Source organism: Scyliorhinus canicula, chromosome 13, assembly GCF_902713615.1.
Source record: "Scyliorhinus canicula chromosome 13, sScyCan1.1, whole genome shotgun sequence".
NCBI lineage: Eukaryota > Metazoa > Chordata > Chondrichthyes > Carcharhiniformes > Scyliorhinidae > Scyliorhinus > Scyliorhinus canicula.
The window spans coordinates 23,114,446-23,132,680 of NC_052158.1; the positions used below are offsets into that span (position 1 = coordinate 23,114,446).

Here is an 18,235-nt window from a genome sequence, read left to right on the forward strand (position 1 = left end):
CAGGCCCTTCGGCCCTCGATGTTGTGCCGAACAATGATCACCCTACTTAAACCCACGTAACCCGTATACCCATAACCCAACAATCCCCCCATTAACCTTACACTACGGGCAATTTAGCATGGCCAATCCACCTAACCCGCACATCTTTGGACTGTGGGAGGAAACCGGAGCACCCGGAGGAAACCCACGCACACACGGGGAGGACGTGCAGGCTCCACACAGACAGTGACCCAGCCGAGAATCGAACCTGGGACGCTGGAGCTGTGAAGCATTGATGCTAACCACCATGCTACCGTGAGGCGCCGAGTACCTGGGTCCAAATGCCGTCCCCGAGCCATCATCTGTGTGGAGTTTGCACATTCTCCCCCTGTCTGCATGGGCCTCACCCCCAGAATCCAAAAAAGATGTTCAAGTTTGGTGAATTGTCCACGATAAATTGCCCCTTAATTGGAAAAAGAAGATTTAGCTAATCTAAATTTACTGGAAAAGATCATGCAGCTAGAGTTTGAAATTATGGAGATGAAAATAGGTTCGGTATCAAAACTTAAAAAATGCGTAAACTTTCAATTGAAATATATACGATACAAAATCTAAAATAAATTGTTTCCTTGCCGAACAATGTAATAAAACATATAATTCTTTGTTTTCCGCAATGGATACTTCATTATATCTTTTCACCATATGTATTTTCAATGCTCATTTCTTCAGAACTTCCTGACATTTCAATTGACATCTGTTTCTGATATTACTTCAATTAATTCCTTCAACTTAGATGGAAATCTGCGTAAACATATATCAGGCAAGCGACTTTGGCAAATTTCAATGTTCTCTTGTTTGCACACAACTTAGTTTACTTGAAGAAAATCAGTATCACTTTTCCCAGAGACCTTGTGAGAACTTGCGAAGCAATACCCATGCATACAGATAACCAGATAGAATGTGCTTCCAGAAAAGTTTAAAGTACGATTTACTTCTGAACAACCATGATTGCTTATGGGAATGTTAAAATGGTCCCGATCACGTCAGTTAAATCGGATTAGCGATCGGACGGTGTAGATGGAAAAGCTATGAATTTTACATTGCCGATCCAGCTCTTTTAAGACAGTTTGATCAATTCAACATCAAGTCTCGCTACGAGGTTTGAAATAAGATTTAATCTGCTCAATCTATCAACATCAACAAGTTGTCAATTCCTCATTTCATATTTGCAATCTATTGAAATTTGGCAAGTTATCGTACCGTTGTGCAGTATGCATATAATGAAATGTTTATTCGAAAATTGTTGGAGCTTTGCTTTACTTTCTTAATCTCTGGATATTACTATGTTCGAGTTTAAGCTCACATAGTCTTTCTTAAAAAATACTTTTAGAGTACCCAACTATTTTTTTCCAATTAAGGGACATTTTAGTGTTGCCAATCCACATACTCTGCACATCTTTGAGTTGTGGGGGTGAAACCCACGCAGACATGGGGAAAATGTGCAAATTTCACATTTCCAGTGACCCAGGGCTGGAATTCGAAACTGGGTCCTGAGCGCCCGCAGTCCCAGTGCTAACCACTGCGCCACATGTCACCCTCAATCTGACATAGTTGAGTATTGTATGTGATACCGATATCATTTATGGGAAGGTAGCACCTATATTATAATTGTACAAGATTATTGCATAATTCTCAATGAACCAGTGTCAGTTGGGGTACATTGAAACAGTTTCGCCTCGGATATGATGGTGTCAAATCCGATCGTCCAACAGCGGGTGTTCAAGCAGCATGAATTAAAACATCCAACTAGTGCTGAGGAAATATTTAGAGCTGATGTGGTAGAAACATTAAACTGTGAAATTGGTTCGGAGGGCAATGCAGAGCTGAAAATAAACCGCTTTGACTCGCCCCACTGGGAGGCATAAGCACAAGTAGAGATATTTCTAAGCATTCAAAACAACCATGTTAATAAAGAGAGTTCAGAAAGCACTACCAGGTGAATTATCTGAGTTGAACATCATAAATTAATTTCAGAATCGCAGCTGGACTGGAGAACGTTGGTCCAGAGGTTAAGGTGAAAACAATAGCGCACCTCTAGCCTCATTTGTGTATAAACCACTGGAGCTTCCCACTTCTACCAAATGCATTGTTTGTATTGCAGAGGTTATGAAATTTCAAACGATCATATACTATCTGCAGCCATTTACAATTTTGGAATTTGGCTGGTTGGAGAGAGTTAAAGTCAATGAGCACAATCGCCTTGGAATTCATGACTCATTTAGATTTTATTCTTTGGAGCACATCACAGCATTTGTGATGATTGAACATGGCCAGACATAAGTGACAGAATTCTCTATTTGTGAGACTATTTGCAGCACAGATTCCTGGATTTTCACGACAAGTTTGGCGCCGCAACTGGACCGATTCAGCTATTTGTCAGTGGCTAGCACCGGCGCCGCATGGAACACAATCGGTTCCAATGAGATTCCAGTGTTGGATTTTCTGGTTTCGGAAGTGACACTCAGGAGGTTAACAAGCTGAAGTCGCAAATACATACCTCAATCCACACACACATCATCCCAGCTAACAGGATGCCAGGGAGCAGAGCGGCTCCGAGATTCACATGCACTGAGCTGGAGACCCTCTTGGACATGGTGGAGGAGAGCAGGATGCCCCTATATCCCGGCCTGGGAAGGAGACTGCGAGTCCCTATCATTTGCCATGTTTGGTCGCAGGTATCGAGGCAGTGAGTGCCATCAGCAACAACATCTGGAAGAACCTGAAAAAAACTGCACAACCTCCTTCGAGCAGCACTGTGCCCCTGCTGCGAACCTTCATCCCACACACCTGTGAAATGACGAACCCCTTCACCAGGAGGGCGGCCGAACCCTCACCCCGCACCACGTGTCCGCAACCATACCCAGCATGGCCCAGTGACTTGGCTAGTGAGACAACCAGCTACCCAACCCCCAGACGGATTGTGTGACACTGTAACTTTCAATTCCTCCCCATCACACCCCCCCCCCCAACCCCCCCAGGAGAATGTCGCTCATAACCGCCAGGAGTTGCACAAAATTAGAGGTGGGAGGCTGGACCTGCGGCCGAAACCATAGCAGAGGATCCTGGACGTGCTTAGCAGGCAGGAAGGAACGTAGGATACCTGGGTGGTCGGCGTGGGCGAGAAAGTTAGACGCTGTTGAGTTGCCGTCCCCAGTGAAGAGTGTGCCAACCTCCCAACAGTACCACACACCACCCCAGTCACCACTCAACCCACATCCCCACCCTCACGTCACTCACCCCGCCCCTCAAAACACCGTCACAAGAACCGCACATCATTCCACCACCCGTCTCACCATTCTCACCCTCACCCCGACCCTCACCTCCACACCAGGCGCATCCCCAACAGATCAAGTCTACCTTGGTCAGTGGTGTAATCATGCATCTTAACTTGTGTCTTGCAAGACCTCTGTGAGATTGTGTGGTGTGGTTCCATACAGTCTCCTCGCCCAAGGCAATACCACAGACGGAGTCAGCTGTGAGCCGAGCACTGACGAAGAGACCAGCTTGGACAACACCCCTCAACCTGTCACGTCGGCACGCTGAAGCTAGAGATGGGAATGGCTGAATTTCCCGTCGCAGCTGCTCATCGTGGCCCAGAAAGCATCCGGCCACTTCGTGCCCTCGCTATTGGAGACATAATTTTCCCCACAGATAGAAACGGAAGACCCGCCATGATAATTCACTGCACACCCGCCATGAAGTTCATGTAGGGCACGTAATTAGAGAAGAGCAGTGTGAGATTGCTCCTTTTCGTACATGTACAGGTTTGTTGGTGGCACCCTGTCTGACATGTTAATCCCGCGTGAGTTTTGGTTTTGCCTGCTCCTTGATTATTTCTATCTGTTTTCATTCGTGTCTGATTGGACATATAATTTTGCCAATTTGGCTACCGAACCAGGTTCTTCATGCAATCACTGAACGACGTCATGCACTGAAACGCCATCTCCTGATTTCTAATTATACTCGTTTTGCAGAAGATCCTGTGTTTTAAGGTCGGCTTTTCTGATTAACGCCAACTCCATGCCGTCGATTTTGTTTGTGAGCATTGGTAACTATTGCATTTCAAACTTCCTACCTTTGATACCATGATCTTTGCCTCTCTTTCGTTGTGACGACTTTCTCATTTTCTTTTGTTTAGAATTAGAAATGCTACGGAAGCGTGTGAAAGACACAGGTAGGTCAACAAATATCACGTTGAACAACTGATAATGAAAAATCCATGCTACACTCAGTCACGTAATTTGGCTTTATGGAGCAGTCCACTTAATAATTATTATCTAGAAAGTTGAAAAAATTGTCAAACTATTTTGATACACAGATGCAGCTGAATCAATTTCATTTATATAGTAACAATTCTCAATCTCTTCGAAAATGTGAAGCAAGCAGTTCTTCCAAAAAATATATGCTACAGATTATAAAATCAGCGATCGAACAGATCGACGACTTTCGGTCCATCCTATCCAAATTGGACAGCAATGATGAACTCAATCAGGTATATTCATCCATACAATTAACACCGCCATGCATGTTTCTTTATGACATACCCATCGGTGTCTTTTTTTAACCGTATATTTTTTCCCCAAATTTTCCTTCTGCTCGGCAGTGGGTACAAGCTCATGACGACTTGTTGTGCAAAATCTAACTACACATAAAAACTAGAGGCACCGTAAACAGTCAGCAAATAGTGCAAAACTACAAAGCATTTGAAAGGCACTCTTATGGGTGTACCTGCAGCAGACACCACTCGATGCAAAGAAGTGTAAACTGTGCTGACAGGAATAAGGTGCAGATACAATATATCAGATATAGTTTACAACGAAAGTGGTCCTCGGAGAAGCGTGACTTGAATATATCTGCACATATATTATTTTAGGTGGAAAGGGAAATTGAGAGAGTTATGATTAAAGAATAATTGTTTCGTGGCATTTATGAATGCGGGCATACAGAAATCTAATGGCGTTGTATTGCCTTGCCACAAGATAGAACATTGAGCACAGTATTACGTCGAATTATGTGTGCAAACCGTTGGTGAGGACATGGAATTATTAAGGATGATGAAGAAAAAATTTCGTAAGCTTTTAAACATAAGGAACTCTGGTTAAAAGATAACCTGCTAATTAGGTTTGCTTTCCGTCGAGAAAAGAAGGCTAATGGAAGATTTGACAGTGGGCGAAAATTATGTGGGATCTGAATAAAGACGATATGGAGAGACTATTTCCACTCAGGAAAGCACCGAAAATTAAATGGTACAGATTTGCTACAATTTAACCAAAGCAAACTAACCAAAGATGATATGTGGACAAATGTTTTACGCACCAAATGGTCCTGATTATGAATACACGGCTTAAACGTGTGGTGGTGGAGAGTCAGTTAAAGCATTCTAAATCTAATGAGAGTGCGATCTGATAAGGAAGTGCAGGTAAACTTATGGCCCATGGAGAGATGGCACGAGGTGAAATGCTCAGTCTGAGCAGCAGCTGTCGGAAAGGTCAAACGTCTCCCTTTGGACATGAAGAGTTCTGTGACTCTGTCGTGATAATACAGTCATAATGCACCGCAGGACCTGCTCTTTAAACTGGAAAAAATAGATTTCCATGTCGATCTTACAATAATTACTCGTCGACAATTCTATGAATCTTCCCTCAGCCTCATTCGCTGCAAGGGGAACAGCACTTGTTTTTTAAAAACATAAATCATGTGCAACTCTTGGGGAGACAGTGGTGCACTGGCATTGCCACGGTCCTAGCCTTGCAGCGATCCAGAAAATCGCTGAACTCTGAGCTGAATAAAAATCTGGAATTAGAAGTCTAATGAAGACCAGGTGCCAATTGGGCTCAGGAAAAATAAAAGCATCTGGTTCACGAATGTCCTTTATGGAAGGAAATCCACAGCCCTACCTTGTCTGGCCTATATCTGCCTCCACACTTGACGCAATGTAGTTAGTTCCTAAATGCCCCATCAAGAGCAATAGGAAATAACCAATAAATGTATGCTGTCCCAGATAACATTGCCCACATATTCTGATAGCACCAAAAATGCTCCATCCGTTGAAACAACCCAAACAATCTCTTCTGCAGCCGCTCAGCGATCATTGTATTCTTCCTAAAATGCTTCGAGCATAACTGGATACAATGGGGCAGCTATAGACTGGGTTTTTAATCATTTGGCATAATTTCGCTACTGTTGTACACAATGGAGTAAACAAACCATCGCTTGGGCTTTGCTGAGTAATACTTCCTGCCACCTGCATGGATCAGAGCAAATAAAACCCCCGTGTCATTGTGGTCCTATTCACTGTTTTTAACTGCGCTATTCAGGCAGTATTGTATCTTCTTATCCAAACTGTCGACATTGTTCACTTCACATGTATACATTTTCAGTTTCGCAATTAGTTTTCATGCTCATCCATGGTACAGACGATTGGTATCAACAATCAATTTGCTACTTTTATAATTTTGGTATTTTATAAATTCTGCTTTTTATTTAAATATATGTATATATTCATGATTTGAACGAGGGAACAAAATCTACATCTCAAAGTTTGCAGATGCTACCAAGTTGGGTTAGATGGTGAACTGTGATGAGGTGGAGAGATTCATCAGCACAATCTGGACAGGTTGGCTGGGTGGAAAAATCAATGGCAGATGCAGTACTCTTTGGATAAATGCAAGATCATTCACTTTGGAAGCAAACATAAGAAGGGAGATTACGACCTGAAGAGCTGTAAATTGGGAGTCGGCGTGTGCAGCGGGACTTGGATGTCGTTGTACACCAGATGTGAAGGTAGGCATGCAGGTGCAGCAGCCGGCAAAGAAGATAAATTGTGTGTTGGGTTTATGTGCGAGGGTTTTCGAGTACAAGAGCAGGGATACGTTGTTTCAATCATACATGATCTTGGTGAGGCCATACGTAGAATATTGCTTGCAGTTTTGGTCACCTTTTCCGAGGCATGGTGTATTTGCTTTCGAGGGTGTAAACCGAAGATTTGCCAGACTGATTCCGATAATGACGGGACTGACGTACGGGAAGAGATTGACTAGGTTATGATTGTTTTTACTCGAGTTTAGACGAATGAGGGGGATCTCATAGAGACTGATAAAATTATATCAGGTCCGGATAGGCTGGATCCAGCCAAAATGTTACCGATGGTGGCTGTGAGTAGAATTAGGGGTCACAGTCTGTGGATTCGGGGTAGACCATTTGTGACAAAGATAAGGAGACGTTTCTTCACCCAGACAGTGATGAGGCTGTGGAATTCAGTACCACAGGAAATAGTAGAGGCTAAGACATTGAATACATCCAGGAGGTGGCTATATGGCACTATAGACGAATGAAGTCAAGGGTTAAGGGCAGAGGGCAGAATTAGTCTATTGAGTTGGATGATCAGCCATAATCGTGACGAAAGGCAGAGTCGCCTGCCTGGGCCTAATGGCCTCCTCCTGCTCATAAGTTCTGTGTTTCTATACATTAAGACAGATACTGTTTATGCGCACTTCATAAATAAACAGATAGATACGTAACTAAACAAATAACTAAGTACATAACTGAATACATGTATAGATGCCTATATTAACGCATAAACGAAAGGGTAATCAAATCAATAAATGAATCAATGGGTTAATAAAAAGTAAAAATAAATATAGCAATTATTATTAAATAACTATGGAAGACTGGAAGATGGAGGAGCACAATCTCCTAATGGCGAAAAATAAATATGAAATAATTCATCATTCCTTCAGTTTGAATAAGGATGTGAAAGAATAGTTCTTGATTCTTGGGGAGAGAACAATTTTGAGAGAAGCAACTGTTTCTTCGGAATGAGCTTCAGTTTAAACATGCTGATATCTGTTTCCTGGCGACTAATTTCAGCAGAGCTTTTAAGTGAACGAGGCCAAGTAACTTGTTCCCCTGAAAGAAAAATTAGATATCCAAGCAGAATGCTGCACTGAAGTGCATTGATTTGATAATGAGACTTGAAGGGCAGAAATATACCTATAGTATTGCGTAAGTAACTGCCCATGATACGAATAACAATATTCGGAATAACAATTACCAACCCTATCTGGCTGAGAGAATGACTCACAAAGTAACAGACAATGCATACACAGAGACAAAATATTCCGATTTACTCAACAGTGCAATGTCATGATGACATGTTGATCGAGGGTTAGAAACTGTGTATGCCCATTAAACAACTTTTCAAAAAGGCAGACATAATGGAAGAGGATGCCGATGAGTCCCGATTTGGCGTAACAGATACAATAGCGTTTTTAAATGACTTTGGTTCAGAAGATCGGGAATATACGTTTCTGTAGCGAAGAGCAATGCGCAGAAATGTGCGCGAAGTAACTTCTGCATCTAAAAAGTCTAGTTGGTAAGCCTACACATCTGGGCAAAAAAAAAAAAAGAACGAAATTGCTAAAGCTTGTTGTCAAAACGGCGATTCGATGTTGGTGGGCCTTGCGTTTTTATCACATGGATCGACAATTACATTTTTTAAGTTGCCAAATTTGTGGAATTCAAAATGTTTTCATGCATTAACTTTGGATGACTTCATTCCAAACCCGTAAGATCTGGAATCAGCTAATGTTACGCTTTATTTAAATCAGCACGTGGCAAAGAAAGCAAATTAAAATGGCATGGAGAAACATAAGTCACTGTTGAGTCCCGAAGTTGGTATGGAGCCGAATCGAAACGTCAGCGATTTTCTTTGGGCTTGCCTGCAGTTATGGGAGAATACTGGATTAGGACAAGAACGGAAATATGTGCATGCGAGCAACGAGATAAATTATAATATTTATGAGCTTAAAAGTCGTGCCCTTGTTTCCGCACCACTACTCAAAACCGTCGCCCAATCCCCGTATAAAGATGAAACGGCTTTGTCGGAAAAGTGTCCTGTATAATAAAACGAAATAAGTATACAAAAATATTTGCATCACCTGGAAGGAGTTTTTGAGAACTTGCAATTCCGGAAGATATGTGGCAAAGGGGCAGGTGTTGCATGTCCAGTGCGTTTACGGGTACCCGGGGCAACTGGACAGGGCATTGAAAGTGAAAAGCATGAATTCCCTGCTCGACACACTGCGCCAATTTTCAGTTGGTCCAGATAAGTCTTCGGCGTCCTACTTCAACCTTTGCATGCAAATTTATAGTTGCACCTTGAACTCGTTTACCTCTAAACTCTTTAGAGCCACACGCAAATTAAATTACAGTTTACTCACTTTGAAATTGGTATATTGTATTTGGACCTCACCGAATAGCCTCCCTACATTAGGTAATGTGTTCCTACTTTGAGGAATACCGGCATTGAACACACGTCATCCCCCGTAATTTCCGGCCAGTTAACATTATTATTCAACACATTGAACTGGACAAATATCGTGACGTTCGAGCTGTTGCAGTGTTTCAATGATTAGCAACATTCCCTCGAGTAACAAGCCCATTTATTCTTGTTATGCAGTGTTTTTACAGTCTCATTGTTGTGTGTTCAACACTTACACAGAAAAGGATGTAATTTACAATTTAGAATTAAATTTGTCACGTGCGTACCTGATCTTTCATATGCTTATTCTTCAATTTTGGAAAAGAGATGTTCATTCTGCTGCCAGTCAAAATAATGTGGGGAAAGTATTTGTCACTGTGCCAAAGTAATAACTGTCCCTTTGTCATTTCTTCAATGACAGTTTTTATTTTCATTTAAGAAAGAGTCATCTCGACCCCAGATCTGCTCTTCACTGCGTTCTTCCTTGCAATTCCCACATTCAAGAAACAGAAGACACATCATGTGGCGATATTAGTTCTTTTTGAGGAAGAGTCATTTTCGATTTCGAATCGTAAACTTATTTGGAACTCCACCAAAGCGCTGTTTACGTAATAGAATCCCGAGAAGCAGGAAAGAGCCATTATGCCCAGAGAGCCAACAAAGAACATTCGAACGCACATTCCACCTACTCAATCCACGCAACCCCAAATAACCTTTGGAAAGAAAGAGGCAATTTAGCATCACCAAACTACCTATCCTGCACATTGCATCAAACCTGCACCTAACTTGCACAACCTGCACTTACGCCTTCATTTGAGTTTCTCAGTATCCATGATATTTTATTTATACTTTGCGATACACCTATACCGTGTATATTAAAAGTCAATGAAGATGACTAACTATCAATACAAATAAAATGATAACATATGCTTGCATTTTGAAATGATGACGTAATTCAACACATGGCATTTTTTAAACGGACGTGCTACAAGGGAAATAAAAGAAACCATCTGGATTGGATTTACCTTATTGTCACGTGTACCGAGGAACTGAAAAACGTGTTTTTCTGGGAGCAGCTGAACAGATAATTAAGTACGTGAAAAGGAAAGGAAATAAAAGAAAATGCACAATGGAACACAATGTACACAATGTAACTTCCATAACACCGGCATCGCGTGAAGCACACAGGGGTGCAGTGCTAATGAGGTCAGGCCAGAAGAGGGTCGATTACGAGTCTGCAAACAGCTGGGACGACGCTGATTTTGAGTCTGTTCATGCGTGTTCTCAGATTTTTGCATAATGTGCCCGATGGTAGCAGTTGCAAGAGTGAGTAATCCGGGTGGGAGGGGTCTTTGATTATGTTGCCTGCATCCCCAGGCAGTGGGAGGAGCAGATGGAGTCAATGTATGGGAGGCAGGTTCCTGTGATGGACTGGGCTATGTTCAGGACTCTCGGAAGTTTCTTGCCGTCCTGGGCCGAACAGTTGTCATACCAGGCAGTGATGAAGCCAGATAGGATGCTTTCTATGGTGCATCTGTAAAAGTTGGAAAGAGTTAATCTGGAAATGCCAAACATCCTTCGTCTGCTGAGTAAGTATAGGCGTTATTGTGCTTTCTTGGCGGCAGTGTCGACGTGGGTGGACCAGGACAGATTTTTGTAGATGTGTACCCATGGGAATTTGAAACTGCTAACACTCTCTACATCGGACCGTTGATGGTGACAGGGGCGTGTACAGTCCTTTGCTCGCTGAAGTCAATAACTAGCTCTTGAGTTTTGCTGGCATTGAGGAATAAATTGTTTTTCCGGCACTCCACTTCGTTCTCGATCTCCCTCCTGTGTTCTGACTCGTCATTATTCGAGGTCCCACGCACTATGGTCGTATCGTCAGCAAATCTGTAGATGGAGTTGGAACAAATTTTGCTACGCTGTCGTGTGTGTGTAGCGAGAACAGTAGGGGTCTAAGTACACAGCTTTGCGGGGCCGCGTTAACTTTAACAAAGATCACTGCCTAGTTAAGTTGGAAGGTTTAATAGTAAACATTCTAAAATATCTGGTTATGATTAAGTTGGAGAAACAATAAGATACACACTTATGTAGTGTTCAAAAAATTCTACTTAATTTTCAAAAATATATAGTAAGAATAATACGAATCAATGTGTGACGTACTACGTAAGATAAGACTGCTGTAAGGATTTAAAATGTGGTATGCTTGATGTTTGAGAATGTTTTAAAACCAAATCAGGCGTGCACACTTTTCATTAAGAGTGCAAAATGATCCTGAGTATCCCATTCAGGAAATTAATTCAAGAGAATCGATAAAACAGCAATGAAGAGATGATCACTTAAAATTACAAAGAGACAAAAAGACTGTGATTTTTAAAAAAACATTCATTTTCCAAGGATGTGGGCATCGCTTGCTGGGGTACAATTCCTTGTCAATCTTTAGTTGTCCTTAAGAGCTGCTGGTGAGATGTAATTTTTAATGCTGACATTCAAAGGTAATGGACACCTCCACTTTGGTTCGGGAGGGAGTTGCAACATTTTCCCCCAGCGACACTGATGGAACGGCGATATATAAGGGATGGTGTTGACGCATTGGTTTTATCACTGGACCAGTAATCCAGAGACCGGCATTCGAATCACAACAACGTAGATTGTGAAATTTAAAATCAATCAATTTGTTGAATTAAAATCTAAGACGCCCATATTTGTCATCAATGAAAGTTAAAATATCTTCCCCTTTCGGAATGGAAAGCGATGACTCTTATCTTGTCTGTCCACCATATGACTGCAGAGTTACAGCAATATCGTTGACTCCGAAATGCCCTTCTGATGGTCGAGCATCTCATAACGCTCATGGACAATTCATTAAAGTTCTTGTCCTTCTAGAGAGTAGTGGTCGTGTTCTTGGCTGAATAATGATCAAACACATGATGTGGAGATTCCGTATATGGACTGGAGTGATCACAGTAAGCAGTCTTACAACACCAGGTTGCAGGCCAGTAGGTTTGTTTCGAATCACTAGGTGGTGCAGCACTGCTCCTTCCTGAGGTGAATGACAATGTATGTTCCAGAAACATATATATATATATATACAAAGTCACAGATGCAAAACAATGCTTTGAATGCGAGCATTTTCAGGTACTTAAGTCTTTACAGATCCAGAGATAGGAGTAACCCCGGTTTAAAGAGGTGTGAATTGTCTCAAGCCAGGGCAGTTGGTAGGATTTCGCAAGCCCAGGCCAGAAGGTGGGGGGGTGAATGTAATACAACATGAATCCAGGGTCCCGTTTGCGGCCGTACTCATGTGTTCAGAACTTAGCTATAGGTTTCTGCTCGGCGAATTTGAATTGTCGCGCATCCTAAAGGCCGCCTTGGGGTACGCTTGCCGGAGGTCAGAGGCTGAATGACCTTGACGGCTGCAGTGTTCCCCGAGTGGAACTGAATATTCTTGACTGGCCATTATCGCACTATGTCCAATCATCCGTTGTTGCAGCGTCTGCATGGTCTCGCCAATGTACTACACTTCGTTAGATCCTTTCCTGCAGCCTATGAAGTAAACAACGTTGGCCGAGTTTCACGAGTATTTATTGTGCACCTGGTGGGTGGAGTTCTCGTGCGTAACGGTGGGACCCATGTCGATGATCAAGTCCGTCTTGCAGAGGTTCTGTGGTATCGTGGTCGCTGTTCTGAAGGCTGGGTCGTTTGCAGCAAACAAGGCTTTGTTTGAGGTTGCGCGGTTGTTTAAAGGCAAGTCTTGGGGGTGTAGGAATGTCCTTTGCAAGATGTTCATCATCATCGACGACGTGTTGAAGGCTGCGAAGATGTCATAGTTTCTTCAGTCCGGCGAAGTACAGGACGATGAAGGGTAGTCTGTTGTGTTTGCCTTCTGAGAAGGTTGGTGCAGTGTTGTGCTGTGGCGTGTTGGAACTGTCGATCGATGTGTCGAGCCCCATATCCCATTCGTACGAGCGCATTTTTCAGCGCCTGTAGTTCCAGGAACCAGGAACATTCCTCGTCACAATAGTCGGCTCTGCAGTCTCCAACAGCATCCCAATGGCGACCGCATTGCCACAACATCCTCAGTTCTCAACAAGGTCAAGGTCATTGACAGCTGCCAATCTCCAGATGCAATTCTGCAACTCAGGCACTTCGTTCTGGATCACAACGTCTTCCACTTTGGCAACAGGTTCTTCATCCAGACGCACGGAACATCAGTGGGGAACATATTCGCACGTTAATATGCCATCGTCTTCATGCCCAAGTTTGAACAAGACCTCCTCAACGCACAGGACCTTCAACTGACGTTATACACAAGATTAATCGATTATATGTTTCTCCTTTGGAACCACGGAAAAGAATCACTGAAGCGACTACACGTTGACATCATGAGGTTCCATCCCACCATCAGATTCATCATGGACTACTCTCCAAAATCGGTTGCATTCGGGGAATACTCGTCTCCATTAAGGATGATCACCTAAGCACTTCGCTTGACCGCAAGCCCACTGATAACTTCACGATGCTCCACTTCTCCAGCATCCACCCTAAACACATTAAGGGAGCCATCCCCTATGGAGACGCCCACCGTCGACACAGGATCTGATCAGACGAGGAGGAGCTTAGCAGGCATTTACTGACTTTGAAAGATGCCCTTCAGTAAACGGGATATGTCGCATGACTCATCAGTCAACAGTTCCAACACGCCACAGCATAAAACTGCACCGACCTCCTCAGAAGACAAACACGGGACACAACCAACAGAGTACCCTTCGTCGTCCAGTAGTTCCCCAGTGGAGAAAGTACGATATTTTCTTCGAAAACTTCAACACGTCATCGATGAAGATGAACATCTTGCTAAGGTCATCCCCACACCCCCACTACTTCCCTTCAAATAACCGTGCAACATCAAACAAACCATTGTTTGCAGCCAACTACATAACATTCAGAACAGCGACCTCGATACCCCATAACCCTGCCTGTATTCTGTCCAAGACGTGCCAGATTATCGACATGGGTACCACCATTACACGTGAAAAGACCTACCACCAGGTACGATGTACATATCCGTGCATCTCGGCCAACGTTGTGTACCTCATACGCTGCAGGAAAGGATGTCCTGAAGTCTGGCACATTGGGGAAATAATGCAGATGCTGTGACAATCGATGAACGGACATCGCGCAAAAATCGCCAGGCAGGAATGTTCTCTTCCAGTCGAGGAACACTTCAGCTGTCAAGGGCATTCAGCCTCTGATCTCCGGTAAAGCGTTCTCCAAGGCGGCTTTCAGGATACTCGACAATACAAAACCGCTGAGCAGAAACTTATAGTCAAGTTTCGCACACATGAGTACGGCCTCAACCATCATCTTGGATTCATGTTGCATTATATTCAACACCCACCATCTGGCCTGGGCTTGCGAAATCCTACAAACTGTCCTGGCTTGAGACAATTCACACCTCATTTATCTTCAGTTACCCGTATCTCTTGGTCTGTAAATACTGAATTAACTGCGAATGCTCACATTCAAAGCATTGTCTTTCATCTTTGACTTTGTCTATATATTTTTTTCTCGAACACATCTCTTCATTCACATGAGGAGTTTTACCGGTGTTGTCAGACTTCTTACTGTGAACACATGGGACAGAGAAAATAAATACAGATTTGAAATTAACAATTAAAACGTCGCTCTTCAAGATTTTGCAGGACAGGAGCCAATGGACAATGGACAATTTAGCCGAAATTTGAATGAAGAAACTTGGAGAAGAGCAACATCAAACTCATAAAATTAAAGTACGATCACATATAATAGATGTGGATTTTACAAAATGAACATGTGTTCGACAGTTTTATACATACCTTTTGAGAACCAGTTTGCAGTTTCAGTAAAATTCCAAAATGAAGTAATCCGTCTCTAAAAAGATTGCTACGAATCCTTCCCTAAAAAGATTGCTACGAACAAGAGATAGTAGATAGATAACATTGATAAACGGGGCACTTTCAAGTTGGCAGGCGAAACATGTGCATTTGTCGTGATATCAGAAGTCCGCTCTCAGTTGTTTATATCTACATAAGTTCCGAAGGGAAGAGACAGAGTATACTTTTTTTGTTTACTATGGCCACATAATTATGAAGTGTGTACGGTTGATTGGACGGCAATATGGCAGATAGAGTCATAGAGTCACAGATGTTTACAGCATGGAAACAGTCCCAGCGGCCCAGCTTGTCCATGACGCCTAGTTTATATAACTAAGCTAGTACCACTTGCCCACATTTGGCCCATGTCCCTGGATACCCATCCTGCCCAATTAGCTGTCTAACTCTTTTTAAAATGAACCCGCCTCCACCACTGCCGCTGGTTGGCCGTTCCAGATGCTCACAACCCTCTGTGTGACAGAGATACCCCTCTGGTCTCTTTTGTATCTCTGCCCTCTCAACTTAAATCTATTCCTTCAAATTATCGACTCCAATTCCTTTGGGAAAAGATGTTTAATATCTATCTAATGTACGCACTTCATTATTTTATCAAGCTCGCAAATTTCACCCCTGAGCATTTTAATAATTTGCATCGCCTTAAACATCTGTTTTAACTCGTTGTGAATTATTACTACCTGGATCGCAAATTCCATTCAGATAATAAACTATTCGACAATAAGTAGATTGACATTGAATATTTGGGAATCAAGAAGAGTGGCCGATTAGGGATCACGTTTTGCTTCGGTGCAAGCTTGCTTTGCTGCTAAAATGTAATTTTTAAATGACACTGGGTTATTTTTAACTCCTGAAAATATTATTCTTGTTTCGAAGTTGAAACAAAACGTAATATTCCTCTAAATTAATTTCTGTACAGATGATTATGTTTCTGTTCTTCAGATAATAATGAAAAAAAAATCTACCTTTAAATCCTGCATTTAGATTATTCGGACTTATCATAGGAACAATTTTGAAAATGTGCTTAAGTAAATGCAAAAACAAGAATAACACTGTGCCGGTTCATCCATATTAGAGGAGTCAAGGCGAGGCATTTATTTCCAAACTACAATACGTTTCCAATCGCCTTCTTGAAGTATTGCCATCCATGTGGATTCGGCTTCCGCTAAAAAAATAAGTAGATGCGCCTCACGAAATTTCAGCCACCGAATGGAAGAACAAATAGATTCATAATGCACAATGTTGTGCGGTTTGTATTTGAATGTTGTATTTAATACGATACATCATGTGAATGACCGCACCTGATCAAGAAAACAAATGTCGGCAACAGGGCACTTTCAGAGATATTCTGGCGAGTAACCGAAAACGCAAAGTAAGTTTTAATGTTGGCTTTCGTGGTTTTCCTCGTTATGAGAGAATTGTCTCACAATGTTTACTATAAGAGATATTTCTGATTGCTTCAATGAGGAAAATGTATTTCCAAAGTTCCAAATACTTAAAGCACGAAGAAAAGAGATGAAGAATTCTGGATCCTTTAGTGTATTGTACACAAGTAAGGGACAACAGAATCAATGTCGGCCGAATGCAAGGTGAGGTTCAGACAGTGTCTCTGGGCCCAGCAGATGTTTTATGTTTGGACATAAGTTCTGCACATGGGCGCCCGTGGGGACATTCTCTGTTTCCTGACGTGCGCATGCCATGAACATTGAAAGTTAAAAATTAAACTCATTCTCTTCCAGAATCGAATCTGCATGACAAAGATTTGCGTAAGATACTTTCCATTGGGTTATTTCATGCATGGTTTCCTTCTGCAAAACCTAACTTCCACGACCACACTAACGTTGATTTTTTTTCTACAAAAACTAATAAACGAGTTCACAGTGGGAAACTTGCTGTGTTGTCTTAATTATTGATTCAAAATTGCCGGTGCTTTATCATATCATAGAATTTACAGTGCAGAAGGAGGCCTTTCAGCCCATCGAATCAGCACCGGCTCTTGGAAAGAGCACCCTAGCCAAGGTCAACACCTCCACTCTATCCCCATAACCCAGTAATCCCACCCAACACTAAGGGCAATTTTGGACACTAAGGGCAATTTATCATGGCAAATCCACCTAACCTGCACATCTTTGGACTGTGGGAAGAAGCCGGAGCACCCGGAGGAAACCCACGCTCAGAAGATGTGCCTACTCCGCACAGACAGTGACCAAAACCAGAATCGAACCTGGGAAGCCTGGAGCTGTGAAGCCACTGTGCTATCCACAATGCTACCGTGCTGCCTTTCATGATGTTGTTGCCATTACAGTGACCTGATTGACGGGACAGGATTTGCAGCTACAAATTCCAGAATATGGACGTTTCAGGCGGGTTAGAGGGGGGGGGGGTTGGTGGTTTGGGTGATTATCACATCTGTACTGCGGCGGGGGGGGGGGGGGGAGAGACCTTAGACGGCAGCCTGGCTATATGGGTAGAGATCAGGAATAAGAATGGTGCAGTCACAATTTTGGGAGTTTACTACAGGCCCGCCAACATCCTGCGAGAGATAGAGGAGCAGATAGGTTGACAGATTTTGGAAAGCAGTAAAAGCAACAGGATAGTTTGTGATGGAAGAATTTACCTTCCCCAATATTGACTGGAACTCATTAGTGCTAGGGGCTTGGAATGATGCTCCTTTGTTTTAGGTAGCAGGGATAATCCAAGGAACAACAGCCCGGTGATCCTTACGTAGATGGTAGATAAATTACTGGAGAGAATTCTTCGGGACAGGATCTACTCCCATTTGGAAGCAAGGCGTCGTATTAGTGAGAGGCAGCACGGTTTTGTGAAGAGGAGTTTGTGTCTCAGTAACTTGATAGACTTTTTAGAGGTCACAATGATGATCGATGCAGGTAGGGCAGTGGATGTTGCCTGTACGAACTTCAGTAAGGTCTTTGACAAGGTCCCTCGTGGCAGACTGGTACAATAGGTGAAGTGACCTGGAAGCAGATGTGAGCTGGCAAGATGG

General features: G+C 42.7%; 1 protein-coding gene across 1 annotated transcript in view; it reads left to right on the top strand.

Annotated features, from left to right (window-relative positions):
* Positions 1-18,235, top strand: part of LOC119976524 (golgin subfamily A member 4-like) — a 1,176,663-nt gene that overhangs the window by 898,221 nt on the left and 260,207 nt on the right. The window contains exons 132-134 of the mRNA XM_038817077.1: positions 773-799; positions 4,178-4,213; positions 16,971-16,997. Of these exons, the coding sequence (XP_038673005.1) occupies positions 773-799; positions 4,178-4,213; positions 16,971-16,997 (90 nt within the window). The remainder of the gene's footprint in view (positions 1-772; positions 800-4,177; positions 4,214-16,970; positions 16,998-18,235) is intronic.